At 40.2% G+C, this 22,394-nt stretch overlaps 2 protein-coding genes and 1 pseudogene across 2 annotated transcripts in view; 1 reads left to right on the forward strand and 2 right to left on the reverse strand.

Moving 5' to 3' along the window:
* The window catches only part of LOC147861156 (putative germin-like protein 8-1), a 32,638-nt gene extending 17,352 nt beyond the window's left edge, over positions 1–15,286 (forward strand). Inside the window, exon 2 of the mRNA XM_087323589.1 lies at positions 14,565–15,286. Coding sequence (XP_087179715.1) covers positions 14,565–15,145 — 581 coding nt within the window. The 3' untranslated portion in view covers positions 15,146–15,286. The remainder of the gene's footprint in view (positions 1–14,564) is intronic.
* Positions 15,287–17,135: 1,849 nt separating this feature from the next.
* LOC147861157 (putative germin-like protein 8-1 pseudogene) lies at positions 17,136–18,238 on the reverse strand (annotated as a pseudogene).
* A 1,305-nt stretch (positions 18,239–19,543) lies between these two features.
* LOC147861158 (uncharacterized) lies at positions 19,544–20,134 on the reverse strand. Its single transcript, XM_087323349.1, has one exon. It carries the CDS (start codon positions 20,132–20,134, stop codon positions 19,544–19,546), a length of 591 nt encoding a protein of 196 aa, XP_087179475.1.
* Between the last annotated feature and the right edge of the window lie 2,260 nt (positions 20,135–22,394).

The raw sequence follows: 22,394 nt of genomic DNA on the forward strand, positions 1-22,394 counted from the left end.
GAGAGAGCAGCCGTGAGAGAGATAGAGCGTGAGAGAGGAAGAGGTCGACGCCTCTGTGTAATACCGCCGCCTGTGGCGAGGACAGCGAGCTCAAGGTCGTCGCCTTGCAGCTCGCCATTGTATATTTCTCTGTGCATAGTTTTGGTTTGGAGTCTTGCACTCCCGTGGTTTTTCCCGTATAGGGTTTTCCACGTTAATCCCTGTGTTATCGTGTCTTTCTCTGTGTTTCCTATTTTCTGCTGCATTGATTCGTGATTTCTCGGTTGTGGCCGAACGGTGAAGGTGAATCGGAGCGTGGATTTGTAACACAAACTTGGTAGGGAGGCTGATATTTGGCTCTCTAGGGGTGTTCTGAGCCCCCGACGCTTGCTCTCGTAATGACAATATAGTCGCTTCAAGTTGATGAACCCGCTGTGATAACTCTTCATATTGTTGAGCTTTTTCGGCGCTCACGTGTTGTAGATCTCCAAGTAGCCTTTGATTCTCATGCTCGAATGCCACAAATTTATTCGTGAGCATGTCGAGCTCAAAAAGAACACGCATGTATTCTTGTTTGCTCACGGACTCCATAGCTTACGAGGGGAGAAGAGAAGGAAGAAGAGAACTTGTTAGGATTTGTGGAAGACGAAGAGATGAAAGGAAAAAAATTGGTTCAAACTGTCAAGGCTGAGAGAGAGAAAGAGAGAGAAAAAGAGATAGAGAGATAATTGAAAGAGAATTATTATATTGAAGCCTAAAATGGATTACAAAGAGTAGGCTACAAAATGGCGTTGAACCAATTTAGGTTTGGGATGGGTGGTAGATCCCTATTTATAAGTAATAGAGAACACTCTAGAATATTCTAGGTTATCCTAGAATGTAGAGTAATCTAGAAGATCTCTAGAGTATTCGAGAAGGTTCTAGTGGTATAGAACACTCTAGAATATTGTAGAATGTAGAGTAATATAGAATATTCCTATGATATTAGATTTCATATTCTAGAGACTATACATATAAGAATATTAATACAATGGTTAAGGATTTGACATGTGTACAACAAGGTCCTGGGTTCAAATCCTTTCGAGTCATAATGTGAATGTCATGATCCTTTCGATGCATGATGTGAGTGTTATCATGACACTATCCCCCTTCTTCGACGACACGTCTCATGGGTCGTAAGGTTTGTATTAGGACCTGGTTTACAAGCATATTGGCGATGAAATGCATTGACGAGTTCTGCAGCATTGGAAAGATTTGCGGCAGGTTCCCAAGTTCGATCATTGGGGGTATAACCTAGCTAATCGACTAAGTAATACAGCTTGTTGCGCACGATTTTAGAATCAAGAATGGCAGCAACTTCAAATTTAGGCCCATCCAAGAACTCGACAGGTGGTGGGGGTGTCGTAAGTCGGCCCGGAATTGAACTTGTAGTATAAGGTTCCAAAAGGGATACATGAAACACCGGATGAAGATGCATGTGCGGACGGAGGTCAAGACGAAATGCAACATCACTTATCTTACCAGTGATCATGTTAGGGCCAAAACGTTGGTAATCCAATTTACTGCAAGGTCGAGTGGTCTTGATGTTGTGTTGGAGAAGCCATACATGATCCCCAATGCGGAACTTTTTTGAGGAGTCTAGACGATGACGATCGGCAAGCCTCTTGTGTGTAAATTGAGCATCGTGCAAATTGTGGAGAATGTTAGCTTGAATTTCATGGAGGCGACTAAGACGATCCTCGGCAGCAAGGTTCGTAGGAACTTCTGGATGCACATTCATCGTCCACCGAGGATGACAGCTTGTATTTGCGAAAAATGGGGAATATCCTGTAGAAGAATGGGTTGAGTTGTTGTAAGCGAATTCTGCCAAGTGCAAAAAAGCAACCCAATCATCTTGTTGATAGTTGATGAAACAACGAAGATATTGTTCCAATGTCTGGTTGGTACGCTCTGTTTGGCCATTTGTTTCAGGATGATAGCCTGAGGAAAGCTTAACTGAAATGTGGAGAAGTTTGAACAGGTGCTTCCAAAAATTTGAGATGAATTGTGGACCACGATCACTAATAATATCATCCGGCAGACCATGATGCTTAAATACCTCCAGCATAACGAGATCAGCCGCCTCTTGACTAGTAATCGACTTTGTACATGGCAAGAAATGTGCCATTTTGGTAAATCGATCAACCACTGTGAGAATTGCATCAAAACCTTTTGAAACTGGGAGATCAGTAATGAAGTCCAAGGATATAGACTTCCAAGGAGTTTCCGGAATGGGAAGTGGTTGTAGTAAGCCATAGGGTCTGTGACGAGGATTCTTTGATCGACAACATATATCACAACTCCGAACATACTCCTCAACAAAATGACGAAGGCGAGGCCACCAATAGCATCGAGAAATTAATTCTAGAGTCTTGTGAACTCCAAAATGACCAACCATTGGTGAGTCATGGCAATGTTGCAAAACTTGTAGCCATGGGGGACCATCAGGAACATACAATAAATTTTGTCGAAATAGAAAACCACCATGCCAATAGAACCGACAATAGTCATTACGAGGATTTTTCGACCGTGAGCAAGAAGCACGATCCGGGATGATCTGATCCAAAACATCCTTGGCGAAATCATCAGTGGCCATGTGATCTCGAATGGAATCAAGAAGAGTGGAATTTTCAAGAGTTGTTATGGCGTAAACTACCATTAATTGTAATCGATTAGGACCCAAAAGGATTTATTTTTTATGCTCAAATGCAGGTTCCCCTAGACGAAGTTCCATATAAGAGCGCCGAGAAAGAGCATCTGCTTTGCCTTGCTGCATCCCAGGGCGATATATGATGATAAAGTCGAAGTGAGTCAAAAATTGTGCCCACCGGGCTTGTCCCCGACTCAAGACTCGAGCATTTTGGAAATAAGTCAGGTTCTTATGATCATTGTAGACAATGATCTGTTGAGAAGAACCTTCTAGGAAATGTCACCATTGTTGAAACGAATCCACGATTGCAAGAAGCTCTTTGTCATGGATCTCGTAGTTGATCTCTGCAGCTTCAAACTTTTGTGAATGAAAGGCGACATGGTGTAGTTGTCCATCATCTCCAAATTGCGAGAGGACACTCCCTACTGCAAAATCGGATGCATCAACTTCGAGGATGAAGCGTTTTGTTGGGTCGACATATGCTAAGATAGGTGCCGTTGTAAATGCTCGTTTTAAGCTTTCGAATGCCTTGGCTGCATCTAAACTCCATATAAATGGTCGATCTTTATGTGTGAGCTGAGTAAGCAGAAGCACAACCTTGGAATAATCTTTAATAAATTTTCGATAAAAATTTGCAAACCCGAGAAAACATTGCACATCACGCACTGAAAGAGGCGTTTGCCACTCTAAAATTGCTTGTACCTTCATGGGGTCCATAGCAATACCAGTTGACGATACAACATACCCCAAAAATTCCACTTGATTCTGGCCAAAACTACACTTTCTAATTTTGCGTAGAGACCATATTCTCGGAGTCGACGCAGTACCTGACGAACATGTTCATCATGCTCCTCTTGGGTCTTTGAGTAGATTAAAATATCATCTAGGTAAACTATATTGAAGATATCAAGAAAATCGAAAAATATCGTTCGCCATATGTTGGAAAACAACAGGTGCATTCGTGAGACCGAATGGCATCACTGTATACTCAAAATGTCCATAGCGAGTGCGGAAAGTTGTCTTCCATTCATCCCCCGGGCGAATCCGAACTAGATTATATGCTCCGCGAAGGTCCAACTTCGTGAAATATTTTGCACCACTGTGACGTTCCAAAAGATTCGGGATTAATGGTAGAGCATATCTATTCCGGATAGTCACTTTGTTTAGCCCTCGATAATCCACGACCAACCGAAGAGTCCCATTCTTCTTCTTAACGAAGAAGATAAGTGCACCAGCAAGGTATCTAGAATGCCGAATGAATCCGTTTGCCAGATTCTCATCAATATATTCCCGCAAAGTTTCTAGCTCTATAGGGGAGAGATTATAAATTGGGCCCCATGGAGGTTCTTTCCCTGGTTGTAAGTCAATAGGGCAGTCATATGGCCGATGCTCCGGCAATGTATTGGCCTTCACCTTATCAAAGACATCTGGAAACTCCTTGTATTTCTCTAGTAGTTTAATATCCGCCTCACGTGAAGTAGATGATGGAGTTGCTATTATTGTGAAGACGAACATGGCCTCGTTCCCCCCTTCCTCCCGCAACTGTCGTAAAGAGATGGGCGATAACTCCGGGGATCTATTATCACATGTAGGAGAGAGTGATGTAGGGTTTGTGCTTTTTTCCCGGGTCTCCTCAATTGTTCTTTTCATCCAATCAATCTTCAGGTTATGGAGTTCAAACCAGGGGAGACCTAGAACTATTGGGTGTTCCGGACTACGAATAATGTTGAAAGAGATTATGCTTGCCAAATTGCCAAGAACTATCCTAATTGGCTCAGACTCCTCGACTATATCTCCTGATGCTATGGGATGTCCATCAATGACTCCTACGGCTACTGGGTTGGGAAGCTTATTCAAGAGGATGTTTTGTGACAAGGCAAATTCACGATCCATGAAACAAGAGTTGGCTCCAGAATCTAGAAGGGCAAAGGCTAGGACTCGATGACATGCAGATGGGGTAAGCTCGACTGGTGCTAAAAAAACTCGACTCACTTGATTTGATGAAATGGAACCACGACTAGGAACTAACTCTACATAGCTAGGATGGTCCAGCCAAATGGCTCCTATTTTGGCCGGACTTACTCGTTTAACACATCCTCTAATTGACTCAAGACATCGAATCTATTCTCATGGCATGGACTATGAGGCTTATTTATGTTATTAGAAGTAACAATAGAACTCGATGTAGGGATTTCATGGGCACTTACTTGGTATACTTGATGCCTAGGTTTATGTGGACAATTTACAGCTATATGTCCTGGACCGCCACAATACAGACAGAGGCGATGCGCTCGACGTCGTTGCTTCTCAGCATCTGATAACGGCCCACGACGTTGTGTTGACTCTATTTCCATCGGAGTTGGGCCATCCCTTGTAATGGGTCTAGAAACTTGTGGAGGTGTTGCGACTACGGAAGCATAAGTCTGCTCAGGTTGGCAGCGTAACATTTGTTGGCACTCAGAACGTCGCTCAAATAGGCGATTATCGCATCGCACAGCTCGACTAATGGCTTCTGTAAGTGACTGCGGATCTTCAGGGAAAGTAAGAAGAAGATCTTTGACATCATTTCTCAAACCTTGACGCAATTGATCCATTAAAGCTGCCTCATCCCAAGGGATATCGCATGCCAAGAGACGGAAATCGGCTGCATAAGACGACGCGGAACGATCTCCTTGTCAGAGCCTTCGAATCTTGTTTATCGCTGTCTTAGTGTTGTCGGTGTCTCCGAAACTAGCTTGAAACTCTTTAACAAATGCCTCGAAATCCTCCAACAATGGTGATTTCTTCTCGAGAAGTGGTGTGAACCATGCTAACGCCGTACCGCATAGCAAAGTTCCCACTAATCCCACATGAGCAGCATCAGTTGGATATCGATTGGGATGTAGATGAATAACTAGACGAACTTGATTCAAAAAGCCTCGAAATAAAGACCTCGTACCATCAAACTTGGCAGGGAGGCTGATATCTGGCTCTCAAGGGGAGTTCTGAGCTCCTGACGCTTGCTCTCGTAATGACAATATAGTCGCTTCAAGTTGATGAACCCGCTGTGATAACTCTTCATATTGTTGAGCTTTTTCAGCGCTCACGTGTTGTAGATCTCCAAGTAGCCTTTGATTCTCATGCTCTAATGCCACAAATTTATTCGGGAGCATGTCGAGCTCAAAAAGAACACGCATGTATTCTTGTTTGCTCACGGACTCCATAGCTTACGAGGGGAGAAGAGAAGGAAGAAGAGAACTTGTTAGGATTTGTGGAAGACGAAGAGATGAAAGGACAAAAATTGGTTCAAACTGTCAAGACTGAGAGAGAGAAAGAGAGAGAAAAAGAGATAGAGAGATAATTGAAAGAGAATTATTATATTGAAGCGTAAAATGGATTACAAAGAGTAGGCTACAAAATGGCGTTGAACCAATTTAGGTTTGGGATGGGTGGTAGATCCCTATTTATAAGTAATAGAGAACACTCTAGAATATTCTAGGTTATCCTAGAATGTAGAGTAATCTAGAAGATCTCTAGAGTATTCTAGAAGGTTCTAGTGGTATAGAACACTCTAGAATATTCTAGAATGTAGAGTAATATAGAATATTCCTATGATATTAGATTTCATATTCTAGAGACTATACATATAAGAATATTAATACAATGGTTAAGGATTTGACATGTGTACAACAAGGTCCTGGGTTCAAATCCTTTCGAGTCATAATGTGAATGTCATGATCCTTTCGATGCATGATGTGAGTGTTATCATGACACAAAGTAAATGATATGTGTTTGTTGTCGTATGCGTAAGAGGTCAATACCTCAATTGTGTATTACCCTTATTATTGGATGTTTCGTGTGCGTAGACGTTATATGCCTCGATTACGTATCTCAATTACATCATTGTTGGCTATATATGTGATAAATATACATATGTGTATATTAATTATTACTTGATTTCTATATCGAATGTTGTCCTTTTCGGGGAAAGGATCTTGGTGGCCGTCCTCACATTTTTGTGAGAATGGCATAGTCACCATCCTTTTTTCAACAATTTTTTTTGTTGACATCCCCGGTGGTCTCTTCAATTTCGTTACATAACGAAACGATCATAGCCACAATAATGTTGAGAACGTAGGGCTTGACCCACTTCATGTAAGGTCGCACCTATGACACACATATCCAACATCCCTCCCTCATCACATGGATGTGATGCCACCATGAGATCATTCTTACGAAAGGCATTCATAATGACGTAACCATGTGATGGGCCACATGGGCCTACTACGAAAAGAGGGTTCATTTGGTTTGACCATTAGGTTGCACTTTTGGCCGACTAGCCTCCTTGGGAGGTGATCTAGCTCGGTGGAGTGCAGACCAACTAACGTCTTTCTTCTCTTCTCTTGATGGTTGCCAAACTTAGGGTCTTCAAGAAGAAGGGGGAAGGATGTTGTTGGAAACAGATGTCGGTCGGCAGTGAGTTGAAGAACGTGGCTTTGATACCAGATGTTGGAGTTTGAGACTGTCGGTGTAGAAACAAGAACAACATCTACGTTAAGAAGATCACCAAGTTAGCTAGTTAAAACAAGATCAAGGAGAAAGTGTGAGAAAGAGAGGCAAAGAGGCACACAATGTAACTATATTAGTAAAACTTAGAGTTACAACAAAATGAAGGCAACAACAACATGAGCTAGGTTACAAAGCTAGTTATATACTAACTGGGCTAGGGTAGTTGCCCTTTGACATAATTACAGAATTGTCCTAAACCTAGTTTATCCTAAGGAACAATGTGAATACAGCCATTATACACCCATATTTGACAGATATGTTTCGTGCCTACATGGAACACCGAGTTCCGAGCCAGATGAATATTGCTCATGTTGTCATAGTAAGGGGAATCGGATCTTTGATGCAAATGCCCAGATCCTTGAATGTTCTCTTCAGCCAAACGGCTTCACATGATGCAACGTCTGCACCCCTATATTTGGCTTCTATGCTTGACAATGGAACTATTGGCTGCTTTTTGCTTCTATGCTTGACAAATCCCGAGGTCGATCGTCTGTTGGCCTTGAAGCCGACCTAGTATACATTTGTGTACCCTTAGAGTCAAACGACTGTTTTCAACTTATAGAAGTTGTCATAATCCATCATCCCACTAACGTACCTGAGTACTATCTTAGCGCAATCCAAATGAATATTTTGAGGTATTAGCATGAATTGGCTAAGTAGAACGACTGAATCATTGAGGTTGGGTCGTGTGATGGTAAGATAGAGTAAACTACCGACCAATTGACAATACCTGGTCGGCTCACACTCTTCTGTCATAGAGTCGGCATCGACGTTTAAGTTTCGATCTAGAGGGGTTGACACAGGTTTGCACTCTGTCATCCCAAACATGTATAACAAGTTGAGGATGTAAATAGACACACTAGGTTCAAGCTAATTTTGTAAATAATAGAAAGGGCAATTGGCCTAAGTTAGTTGGTATTTAAACCAACTCTTTTGTAACCTAGTTATTGTCGGATGTATTTTTTGTTATAACTATTTCTTGCTAATATAGCTTTGTGTTCTCTCTCTCTCTCTCTATCTCTCTATCTCTCTCTCTCTCTCTCTCTCTCTCTCTCTATTTGTCTTTCACACACACACACACAATTTCCTTCCATTGCACAAGATCACCTACACTCTCCATTTCTTTATCAATATTAAGCTCTAAAGAAGTACTAGCTAATGGTATTGTTTACTTGTTCGATTTAGTTTTTGAGGGGTTTGGTAGGGTGTTTATAGATTGAATCATTTTTAGTCTAGGTGTGTGTGAGTGCTAGGTATTAAGCTATCGTTATCAAACATCAATCACCCACTGAATATAAATCATTTGGCTTTTGGGATATACAATCAATAACCCTTGTAGCATTCCCCAAAACCAAACAAACACGTTACAAATCACATGATTGTCAAATTTCGATTGGTTATATTAGGGTATTAGTGCACTAGTTAAACATCCAAATATTTGTTAGGTTTTCATAATCTAGTCTTTTTCCAAACCATAAATGCATCGAAGCTGTCCAAAAATGTATCTACTATATTTCCTATTGAATTATAACAAGCATTCAATAAAGCCTCATTACAATATATTCAAGAAAGATTTGCAATGGGGAGCACACAATGATCGTTGATGATATCCATATATGGCTAGTTTGTCTTCCAACGATTGAATTTTGTTGAGGAGTATAAGGATTGTAAATATTTGTTGAATCTAATTTATTTTTAAAAAATAGTTTTGGAAATTTTGGGATTTAGATTCTTCACCATTCTTATGAAAGTGCTTTAAAGGTCAATGTTGTTGGGTTGCCACAAGTAATGATATAGACCTTGAAATTTTTAAGGATTTGATTAACAGATTTTGTATTTTTGAAAGACTGTGGCCATTGTGAAATCAGTAAAGGCATTGCTAAAGGTTAACAAATATACAACCCAACAAAATCTATCCCTAATGCATTTTAATCAAATAATTGGGCCATATATATTCATGTATACGAGTTGGAGCACTTTGACTGTTATCTTAGGATGCGAAGGAAAGGGGGAGTTAGAGAGCTTATAAAAAATATACCCTTCACAAAGGTATAGTTTGGATTTTTGCAGTAAAGTAAAACCAATGGCTATGTTTGGCAATGTGAGCCATTGTCTAATGGTTCAAGTCACCGAATTGATAATTCTATAATAGGGTATCATAGCAGGATGTGTTTATATGATATGTTTCTTCAACAAATGCCATAGAGCGACCTAATAAGCAAAGACATCCTTGTCTGGACAATTAACTACATAACCTTGATCAAAGGGTGTTTTATGGAAAATGATGTAATGGTTGTGATAAAGTTTTATTGATGTAGTATCATTTGTGATTTTATTTAGAAATATTAAGTTTTTCTTTAGATTAATGAGCTTCTTTGACTTCAATGAGGTTACGAATCACGATTAGAGAGTTCAAGATAGGTTGTGTGTTGTTAGAGGGTGTATTCAATGCTATTATTGCTAGATATTAGGCCAAAGGGATATTCTAGATTCTTATAACCTTTAAGCCATTCTACCCCTGATGCGAGGTGACATGTAAGTCCTAGATCCGAAGATACACATGGAAGTCAAAGGATGATCAAGTGAAGTAAGGGCCCAACAAAAGGCAATGAAAGAGTCTCCACTGTTCTCATTGCAATTATGGTCATTATGATATGTTGTGTCATTATTATGGTGATCACAACCATTACGGCATGCCTTATACTTGCGTGATTTGTTTTGTATGGTGTTTACCCTTTCTTATTAAAATTCCAGTAGAGTTATTCATTTTGTACCTATTTTTTTTACATTTTTTACAAAATGACTCAAGCAACCTAGATTTGGAATAGTCACGCATATAATTTGATTTAGAATTTTTTGAATAAAATTTAGAGTTTGTGGATTGAAAAGTTTACACATTTAATTTAAATTTTTTGAATATGTTTTGAGATGAGGAAGGTTAATACATTGCTTACTAAGTTAGTTTTGTGGATATATTGGGAGCATGAAGCTCCTCCTCCATTATTATTAGAGTGTGTAACAGGTTAAGGTTGTATAGGATTGGGCACAAAGGGAAAAGAAAATTACGTAAATAAATAGTGTGAACCCTAAATGGATTGTTGATGTAAGTTACATTACCCCAATGCATTCTCTCTTAGAGAGCCTCACCAAGAATTTCATTTGTGGTGGGCTATTGTGGACGAGGAATGGCCCACTTGTCCTAGAAGAAAGTATGTTTCCATACGTTCCCTAACAAAACAAATGTTTTTGCTTCTCAATAGTTGTGCCTAGAAAGGCTTTCATGTGAAGCCTATGAGCTTGTTGGTGGCTTCATAATGCAATTCACTGTCCCTGACCCCCCTCTTTCATAAACTCTTTTCCAAAACAAAGTTCACATGTGAACTAAAACTTGATAGATAGAATGTACATTTTGCCCCTTCATATTCCATGCTACCACTTCCATTAATTAATCTATGATCTCATTGGTACCCTTTCTCTTTTAGAGTAATTGATGCTAGAAAAAGAGTAAAGAATTTTTCCAAAGTTGCGGAGGGCTACCTATGGGAACCTTTTGTCTAGGTCCTTTGCTAGTTGCCTGACAAAAACTAATTACAGCGCAACCAAGTGAATCAAATTGAAATTGAAAGGATTATCCCCATTGCCAAGGAGATTTCTAATACCACTCCCTTGTTCATGAACTACATTGCGAAGTAGTATAACAAGTAGCAGGCAAAACCATATATGTTGTATATCCACCCATTTCTCCTTAGGATTACCTTTAATATGTTGCCAATATTCATCAACATCAACATTGGTCTAAGGCATATCAAATGCTTGTTTGTCATTACTTGTATGCATTAGGCCTCGTTGTCTATCATGTGTTTGTTTGAATTGTCGAGGATTACAGGTCTTATTGTCATGTTGCTAGTGGTGCACAACAGAAAAAATGGGATCTTTGCATATGTAAAATTTAATTTGTAAACAAATTTTATGTGTATATATATATATAGGGTGTGATGTTTGAACCTCGTAACTTATACTCGTAAGGTAGTCTTATAAGGTAGTTAACATACATAAATGTAAAATCAAAATGCATATGTGTAACGAAGGTGTGAACCAGTAATTCCAGAAATAGCATTGACATTTTATATAGAAAAAAGGGAAAAGAGCATGAGCATCTACAGAGGCATGCGTGCGCACCCTCCTCCCCTCCCCTTCTTCATAAGCTATTGAAAGGCCTTGGACACATATGAGAAGGGGAGTTTGGTAGGGAAGAATACAAGAGCAAGCACATGCCTCACAAGTTATTTGTAAAATTTCATGGGTTTAAAAGAAAAAACATGGGTAATTTATTTTGTTTTTTCTAAATTTATTCTATACATAAAATAAATGTTTTATATTACCTTCATATTTATTCCATCTACATTTGATTGAGTATTAAGTCACCGTGTGGCCACTTTGATGATGCGACCATTTTGATAAGATAATTTAGGTGGAGCCATACAAAATGTGTAGTGTTTTGTTGGTCATCACAAAGTCATGCATTCAAGCAAGTTATCTCTTGGTCATAGGCTATATATAATCTTACAACTTGGAATGCACATTAGACAATTCGATGACATTGTGGGAGAATATGTATAGCTTGTGTTAATCCAAAGTATCGAACCACACACATAGCTTTTGTTGGTCGTAGTCAAACGCGGTGACAATAATAAGCAAGATTTCAAAACCAGCAGCAAGTTTCTTGAGTTTGGATATAAATCTTGACGCATTCATTGTGATCAAGAGCCACGACGTGACGGGATGAAGAAAAGGGAGAGAGAGAGGATTTCGTCTTCCTTGCCAATCAATTAAATGAAGGCTTTTACTTTTTCTTCCTTCCTTTCTTTCTGCAGAGTTACGAATCACGATCTCTCCGTCCCTCCCTCGCCAATCCACTTTCCATTCAATAACGCGTTGCCTCATCCATCCCCTCACTCACCTCGTTGTTCCTCTACAAACACGTTACACCAGACAGAGTCTCTGTCTCTCTCACTGTGTATATATACTTGTGTTTAATGCAGAAGCCCTGGCATCCCTCCCCTCCCTGGGCCTGTCCATCGCTGGCCATCTTTGAAGCATGGGAAGAGAAAGACCTGGCAACCCAATTGGAGATTATGTCTCACCTTGAAGATCAACAGGCTGACACAATACGGAAATTTGAACCATCACGTGAAAATGTGGATTAAACTACAAAATCAATTCAAACCAAAAAACCAATGGAAATCAACTTATGATAATACACTATATTAAACTTGAAAAATGAAAAATGATGCCTGAATGATCGAATTCATAAATAGATGGAATACGAAACTCGATGATTACTTTACAACAAGCTTCCACATTAATAATTAACTCCAACTGTTGTTACTACTCAGCGCTTTGCAGAATTCCTAGACTAACTTCTTCATTACACAAATTTCAAATCAAAATGTAAATCCCAAAACGACGTATAACAAGAAAATGCAATGAGAAAAATGTACCCAACATCAGAACAAATGAACGATGACAGCTTACAAGATGTAACCACAACTTGACTATAACTCAAGACTCCCTCCAGGACGCACCAAAAACTAATGCAACAACAAAAACTTACGAAAAAACAAACCATCACAATATTAGATCAAACCTAAAGTTCGTGTACTACATCTAATACTCAATTTTTGAAACTAACACAAAGAAACAACAAAGTTCTTTGGATGAATCCTAGAAATGATGAAAATTGAGCCCTCATATAGAAGATTGCATAGCTTTGAGTAGTCACAATGCTCTACAACCGACGTCTTTGAAGAACAATCAAACGACACGAACTGGAACTCCTGCCGCACAACCATATCGTCAACCATCTCATACAACTCTTTAACAAACTATAGCCTTCAAAATCCCCACATTGATATGAAAAGTTATTGTTCATCACATTCTCCCTCTTATTTCTCTTCACAAGAACAAAAGTTGTTTAGGACTTCTTCCTCTTCATCTCCTTCAACTTCGAAAACTAGTTCACACTTGCAAATAATGATACCTACTATCTCAGTCTCCTCATCTTCTCATCATGAACCTTTGTTCGATTTGTAGTACTATCATGCATGTGGAAAGGGACAGATGATAATTACCAGGTCACTAAGCATTCAAGCACATCCAACTTGAGATGTTTTGATCTAGACTCTTTTCACATAAATTGATTTATGTAAACGAGTTGCAAGAATCTCTAAAGCTAAATATAGAGAGGCGAACAGTTCGACAAGGGTTGGGGTGAAACGACTTGAGACATTCCATATATGTATCTTGAAACAACTCTATTCTTCGCAGAAGGATTATAATGATCTGTGACAACGAGCACATGGGTAGAGGTGAAGTGGTTATTAATTGAGTGTGAATCAATCAATCATGTGTCGTTTAACAAGCTACCATCATAAGCTTGCAACTCATAATACACATATGACAATTGATCAATGTATAGTCCAATGCCATATGAGAATATACTTTGTGCTCCAAAGCATTGTAAAGGACACATCCATAATTGCAACTACACATGCAAGAAAATAATTGATGAGAGTTTCTCGTCTCACATGTGGGGTGCGATCGTTGATGCAATAGAACTTGTTTGGTGGGATAATATGATTTCAAAACCAACGGCGTGTAGAATTTTGGGTAGCATCAACGTGTTTATAGTGGTGCCCCCCTCCCCTCTCTCTCGGATACGTACATACTAGAAACTGTACGGTAATAATCTAGAATCAAAGTCAAGAGTCACACTATGACGTCATGAAGAAAAAAGAGAGAAGATGTCGTCTTCCTTCTTCCATGATAAAGAACTCGCTCAATTCTTTTCCTTTTTCTCCCCAATTTTCCTTTTACTTTTTCCTTCGCCATTGCTTTTACTTTTTCTTCATCATCTCGCGACGTTTGGTACATCCCCATCCTTTAGCCAAAAATCAACAGCGCGTGGCCGTTGGTCTACAGCGTAGACGGCACGACACACAGACAGAGAGTGAGTGTCTTGTCTATATATAATATATAGGACAGGAGCTCTATCCAACCAACGCATATACCTACTCTCTCTTTAATCACACCAACTCTTCCAACCTCTCTCTAAATCTCTGCAATCGCATATCGCATAGCCTAGAGCATATAATCAAAGTTACAACACTACTCCTATTATTCCTTTTCTTAGACATGGCTTCTTCCCTGCCCTCCTCTTCTACTATATTGCTAATCCTCCTCAGCCTTGTTGTCGCTTTATGTATCACAGCTCCAGGACAGCTTGTGGGCGCAGCGGACGAGGACCCGCTCCAAGATTTCTGTGTGGCCGATGCCAATACAGCTGCACCCATCACCATCAATGGCCGCACCTGCAAGCCAGCCGACAAAGTCACAGCCCAGGACTTCACATCCACACTGCTGCGATCACCACCATCCACTTATGATTCCTCTTATACTAATGGCAGTAAGGCGGCCAATGTTACCCTTGCGTCTGTAGCCAACTTCGCCGGCCTCAACACTCTGGGCCTATCCATCGCTCGCATCGACTTCCCGCCCAACGGTGGTCTAAACCCACCCCATGTCCACCCGCGTGCTACGGAGGTGCTCTATCTGGTGCAGGGCACGCTCACCGTCGGTTTCGTCTCCACCGCCCCCAACAACACCCTCTTCCAGGCCACGCTCTACCCCGGAGATCTCTTCGTCTTCCCCCGCGGCCTCGCCCACTTCCAGATCAACCTGGACAAGAAGAATCGTGCGCTGGCCATTGCGGCCCTGAACAGCCAGAATCCAGGGGTGTCTCAGCTTGCTGTGGCCCTCTTTGCTGCTAACCCACCACTGCCCGGCACAGTGCTTCAGAATACGTTCGGCATCGGCCAGTCTGAAGTGGATGCCCTCACGGCCAGCGTGAAGAAGGCTACCGTAGCTTGAATACCTGTAGTCTAGTATGAACGTACAATATAGCAAATAAACCTCATCATCCTTATACCATCGACCTATGTAGCTATCTATCTGTCCGCTGGAATGAATTCGATTTAATAATATATATATTGTGCTCACAATAATCACTTCGTAATCTTCCGTTATAAATGGTCAAATCATTCATTATGTATGTTCTCTCTCTCTCTCTCTCTCTCTCTCTCTCTCTCTCTCTCTCAAACAAACAAACAAACAAAGTACATATGGTAACACGTGTATGCCAAAAACACTACAATCGCAATATGGCCGTAATCGAGACAATAATATCTGCAAACCTGCAGATGCTCTAGTTGTAATTGCATGTCGAGGTATGTGACACAGATTATGGATAAACAAAGAATAAAGCCAACTTACACAATATGTGCACGTGATAGACACTATGCGTATGAGTAAAAATACGACAATAAATGGATCATGTATTTTCCCACAAAATTCTGTTCAACCTGACCGGTCCGTCTATTTGTGAGGCAGAACAAGATCACAATGTACTCAAAATGGTTGTACCATAGAAATTGGAAAAAAAAAAATCCACTTGAGAGCAGGCTTGATTGGGACTAGGTTATCAGCTCCTTGAATGTTGACTTTAGTCTATAATCGCTTGAGAAGTTCTTGGAGCAATCAATGTTAAGAAAGAAAGATTACTAACTGTTTCTTGGTTAGGTTGTGGTAATATACATGTATTCACAATGTCAATCCATCTTCTTTTTCGTGAATAAAGGAAAAAATAGGTGCCCCTCTCAAAGATTTTGAATGGTGTATGGAGCCTTATTCAAAAATCTCATCAATTTATCCTGGAAGGGCTTTGGGTTGTTAGGAATATGGGACTAAATCAAGATAAGCTTGGATTACCAACACAATTAACAATAGATGAAACCACAAGACAGAAAATCAGAGTACACCAAAAAAACCACAATTTGACGAGTGTCATTCTCGTTAAAGGTCATTTTGCCCGACAAAAAATATACACCAAATAAAAATGTCCATCAAGTGACATATAAAGTTTAAATTTTCATTTTCATGTCAAAGGCCCATAAAAATTATACATGTTAAATGACTTGCTCAAATTTTATATTCCATGTCATATATATTATATATATATATGTCACCTTTGTCCAACATGTCATTGCTGCCTTAAAGAATCGTTTCCCAAATGTTACATTTTTCAATGTTGTCAAGTTGTTTAATCCATCTTTATATCCCATTGAGGAAAATGAAAGATAGAAAAAGACGAAGGAATGGTTGCACAAACTTATTGGGAATCTTAATATCGAGAACCAAATTGTTGGCGTGAAAAGATGCTTCAATGAACGCGACAATTTTGTTGGTATGCTTGTAAGAATTGCTAAAGGAAGAGGAATGCATAATGCATGGGATATTTGTAGCAAACCACGATCTTGGTGGCAATTATTTCAGGGTATAATGCAATTGTCACAACTATGTATGACTATGCCCATTAGTACAATTGTATGTGAACGGGGCTTTTCACGTCAAAATATCATAAAAAAAGATATTAGAAATGGTTTATATTTGGAAACTTTAGATGCTTTGATGTTTATATCCTTAAATGCTCAAGAGACATCTAACATTTGTTGGTGCGATATATTTAACCTTTGGTTTTAAGAAAAAGAGAGAAGGATGGTATCATTGAAGTAGACACATATTGCACAATGCTTAGTATGACGAGTCATGGTATGATAAGCATTTTTGTATGATTTTGGGCTTTACGGAATATATTATGATTAATAAGTATTCAATGTGTATAATTTTCACTTTGCAAGAATAGATTATGATTATTGATACATATCTTGTTTGCGCTTTGGCTTAAAAACATTAAAACGATATTTATTTTTTGTATTTTTATTATCTTTTCGAGTTAGTTATGCTGATATGTTATCTGTATCTTTTTGTACTTTGAAATGTATAACAATGTAGCAATGAAATGTATAACAATCCTAATGTGCAATCTATATGGTGATATTTGACTTTAGAAGACAATAATAAAATGTGGTTATAACTTATATCTGTTGCTCATTGAATGTGCACACGTCAATCATAAACTACAGTAGTATGTCAGCAACAAGGGAGGCCTGTGGCTGTCTTATTCAATGCAAGTACAACCACGATGTTCATTCATAAACCACAATTACCAATGGTAGACGATCCCCAATCAAGACTGCTGTAATCATTTATTCAGTGGATAGATGGTGCGTATATGATGATGCTCATCATGCTATATGACATTTGAGCCACCTTAGCTCAACCCACCGTAGCCTCCACACTGGCGGTGAGGGCATCCACTTCAGACTGGTCAATGCCGAACGTGTTCTGAAGCACGATGCCTGGCAATGGTGGCTCGGCGGCAAACAGGGCGGCCGCAAGCTGAGAGACCCCTGGATTCTGGCTGTTCAGGGCAGAGATGGCTAACGCTTCAATCTTCTCGTCGGGGTTGATCTGGAAGTGGGGGAGGCCACGGGGGAATACGAAGAGATCGCCCGCATACAGTGTGGCCTGGAAGAGGGTGTTGTTGGTGGAGATGAAGCCGACAGTGAGCGTGCCCTGAGCTAGCAACAGCACTTCGGTGGCACGGGGGTGGACGTGGGGAGGGTTGAGTCCCTTTGGCGGGAAGTCGATGCGAGCGATGGACAGGCCCAGCGTGTTGAGCCCTGGGAAGTTGTCGACAGAGGCGAGGGTCACGATCGCCTGCATGCCATTGTTGGGCCCAGGATCTGCGGCAGATGATCGCAGCACGGTGGACGTGAAGTCCTCGGCTGTGACTTTGTAAGAGGGCTTGCATGTGCGCCCATTGATGGTGATGGCCGTATAACCATCATCATCATCATTGGCCACACAAAAATCTTGCAACGGATCCTCATCTGCTGCGCCCGCAAGCTGTCCTGGAGCTGTGACACATAAAGCTACAAATAGAAGCCTGAGAGCTAGCAATACTGAATTGGGGAGGGAAGCCATATCCTCACTTTCTCGGATAATAGGAGCAATGTGTTGTATATGCACTAAGCTATGCTATGCTATGGCAGAGATGGAGAGCGAGAGGAGTGGAAGGGTTTGCTGGGGGAGTGTGAGAGATAGAGAGAGTGTAATGGTGGATGATGGACGAGGAGGTTAGGAGATGTATATATATACGTATTTGTATTTCTTGAGTGCCGTATACTCTTGTATTTCTTGAGTGTCTGTGTTTCTGTAGCGATGGGGGTGGGTGGGTGCGTACTTGTTTGCTTACTTCGTCCGGAATCTAAGGGGAGAGAGAGAGAGAGAGAGAGAGAGAGAGAGAAATGTGTGGCCGAACTTCTAAGTGTGTGTCTCTGTCTCCGTCTCTTGAGATGCTTCTTATCAATGGTGGACCAAAATGTTTTCTCAGATATTCTACCATTTTTTGGGCAGCTCTCTTGACAACATTCAAGAGGAGCCTTTTCGTGGTGTATCGGATGCTTTACATGTAATACTTGTGAATTTGTAAGCTTAAGGCATCTATAGTGTATTGGTTATGTCGACGAGTGGTGTGTGGGTGAGGTGTGTACTTGCTTGCCGGCTTGCTAACCACTGTACATTGATTCCTAATGCATGCCCCTACATTCCACTACGAAGAATACACAATCTCACCCTCATCATTTTATAGATCCCATCAGACTATGTATGGAGCATGTAACCTAGTTTTTTTACTTTTCACATTATAAGATAGAACTTGAACGTCCTCTTCAATTATAGTAAATACATCTAACATGCATGGCTCTCGGCTATAATTGCATTCAATGTCACAAACGCAGGCAATATCTTTCAACATATAAGTGGCCTCTACAAATTACCTAAATGCACATGTTCAACTATCAGGATGTCTATCAAAATTGGGTTGTCTACCTACCAATTATTGGAAAGTTTGATTCTTCTCCCACAATGGGCACCACCAATATTGTTCCATCAAGGTTGTGGTAAATGACATTATCAAGGTTGTGGAAAATATGCGTTACCACCCATCCGCCCCCGCGCCAGAGTCGACAGCGCAGATGAGGAATCCCGATCTGTCCCATACCAGCCAGGATCTCCACGTTAGGACCTTGGTAGATGACTAGTCCACATCAAAGAGAGCTTCGTTTGAACCACTCATGGGGCCTCTCCCTTAACTAAGGAGAGTCTCCCCTATTTATAGGCCCTAGGCCATGTAGTGACATCTACCTGACAAATCATGTGCGGGGTACCTTATGACACACATTAGGTTAGTCCAATAAAGCCGACGACTCAGATATTACAGTATGATAGCCCCCAAATAAGCAAATCTAAAACAATGAACATTACATACTCCCCCCCTCCATTTAATTGCACTCTTGCAATGGGAAGTTATTGAAAATGTTTGCGTAATGTCTCTTCAGTTTCCCACATGTTATCTTCTTCCAATCTATCCTTCCACTTAACCTTATAGCGATGAACAACCTTTGACCTTAGGTTTCTAGACCTATGGTCGAGGATTTTCTCAGGTTCATGTGGAGCAAAATGATCATCCTCCAATGTCGATAAATTAGACGGTGTTACAACATTATCATCATAACCAATTGCCTCCTTTAATCGACTCACGTGGAATACGGGATGAACCATAACAATGGAAGGCAAATCCAAACGATAAGCATTGGGACCTATACATTTTAAAACTTTATATGGTCCACAATACTGTGGGGCTAATTTTGTACACGGTCTTGTTCTCAATGTTTCTGAGTCCTTAGGAATTCGTAGAAAAACTTGTTGTCCTACATGAAATTCCCTCGGTTTTCTATCATGATTCGCATAAAAGACATTTCTGTCTCGTGCCATCTTAAGGTTTTCTTCTGCCAATTTATGTGCTTCAAGCATATCAGAGAGAAAATCCTTTGTACTATCCAGAGTATGCGAATCAAACGAAACATCAATAGGAGGACGTGGTGTATAACCATACATCAACATTTAGCGTTGTTGTAGGCAAATTCCACCATAGGAAGGTAAGTCTCCCATAATGAGGGTTTCTGCGCTACATATACTCTCAACATATCCTGTAATATCTGATTCACTCTCTCAGTCTGCCCATCTGACTGAGGATGATCAGAAGAACTGAGACTCAAAGTTGTTTGCAATTTCTACATAACCTCTGACCAAAATGTACTTGTAAACTTGGAGTCTCGATCACTTACAATCTCCATCGGTAGACCATATAAGCTATAAAGATGTTTAATAAACTTAATAGCCAATTGCTTTGTGGTAATTGTGGATTTCGTTGGAATGAATTTTGCCATCTTGGTAAGCCGATCAACAACCACCCAAATGGCATTATTTCCCTCCATGGAACGAGGTAATCCAACTATGAAATCCATGGATATACTTTGCCACTTTTCAGCTGGAATATCGAGAGGTTGCAATAAGCCAGCTTTTTTTTGTCGCTCGGCCTTAATGACCTGACAATGTGGACAACGAATAACATAGGACTCTACCTCAGCTTTCATTTTTTACCAAAAAAACTTAGCTTTAATCAAAGCTAATGTTCTTTGCACACCTCGATGTCCAGCAAAAGGGGCATCATGACATTCATATAGAATTTTATTCTTTATGTCCTTTACATGTGGTATGCAAACCTTACTATTGCGGTACAATAACCCATTCGCAACATAGTAAAGGTTCTTCGGGGTAGATGTGGTTCCAATATCGACGTCAATACCTGTTTCGGCTCTCTTCCAGAACTTCGAAAATGTTCTGTCATCAAGGTATTTTTGTTTACCCCGGATCAAATCAAATAAGTCGTCGTTAAATTCCACGAAACTTAGGGCATTAATTTCTAGAATACGACTCAGGGCATCTACAACGGAATTCAAAGCCCCTTTTCGATATCTAATTTCGAAATCAAAGTCTTGCATCAAGTCCGCCCATCTTGCCTTTCGACCCTCAAAATTCTTTTGAGAGAGGAAGTATTGCAAGGATTTCTGATCCGTTAAAACAGTAAATTTACTACCATACAAATAATGTCGCCATTTCTTTAAGGCGTAAATGATAACAAATAATTCTTTTTCTTGAACCGAGTAATTTCTTTGGGCCGAATCCAATTTTTTGCTTTCAAAAGCAATCAGTCTCCCAATTTGAAATAATGCAGCCCCAATAGCATAATCACTTGCATCCGTCTCAACTTCAAATGTTTGATTAGGATCAGGTATAGTTAAAGTAGGTGCATTGACAATTAACGACTTCAACTTATTGAAGGTTTCTTCAAGAGAGGCATTCCACTCAATAGGTTTAGTGGACTTTCTTGTAATACCCTTCAACAAGTCCGTAAATGGTGCAGTGTAGGATGAATAGTTTTGAAGAGATCTTCTTAGAAATCCAACAAATCCTAAGAAAGATCGTAGCTCCTTAACATTTGAAGGTCGTGGCCAATTTAATACCGCTTCTATCTTAGATTTATCGATAGACACACCCGACCTAGATATGTGGTGTCCAAGATACGTGATTTCCTTTTGAAAGAAATCACATTTAGATAGTTTGGCAAATAGCTTGTATTCACAAAGCTTGTCCAAAATTATTCGGACATGATGCACATGATCGTCAAATGTATTACTATATACCATGATTTCATCAAGGAATACGACCACGAAATCACCAATCTGATCTTTGAATATATCATTCATCAATTGCTGGAATGTGGCTAGAGCATCCGTCAACCCAAATGGTAGAACCCGAAACTCATAATGACCATAACGGGTTCGGAAAGCTATTTTGGAAACATGTTCTTCCGAAACCCTGATCTGATGATAGCCAGTGCGCAAGTCTATCTTAGGAAAATATCTTGCACTTTGGAGTCTATCTATCAAGTCATCAAAACGAGGCAAAGGGTAGGAATTGCGAATGGTGAGTTTATTCAAACCTTTGTAATTCACACACATTTGCCATTGAGTTCCATCCTTCTTCTTGGCTAAGATAATAGGAGCTCCCCATGGCGATTTACTGTACCGGATATGTCCCATCCTCAAGTACTCCTTGATTTGTAAGGTAATTTCATCCTCTTCGGTTCGACTCAACCAATATGGGGGTATGCTCACAGGTTTAGCGCCTGGAACCAAGTTTATCTTATGATCTATAGATTGAGAAGGAGGTAGCCCTTGAGGTAATTTATTCGGGAATATCTCCTTAAAATTCGACAAGATGTCATGTAGAGCCTCTTTCTCAAAATCATCCA

Source organism: Azolla caroliniana, unplaced genomic scaffold (genome assembly GCF_043228905.1).
Source record: "Azolla caroliniana isolate FFs.n. ecotype wild unplaced genomic scaffold, voAzoCaro1.0.p SCAF_8, whole genome shotgun sequence".
NCBI lineage: Eukaryota > Viridiplantae > Streptophyta > Polypodiopsida > Salviniales > Salviniaceae > Azolla > Azolla caroliniana.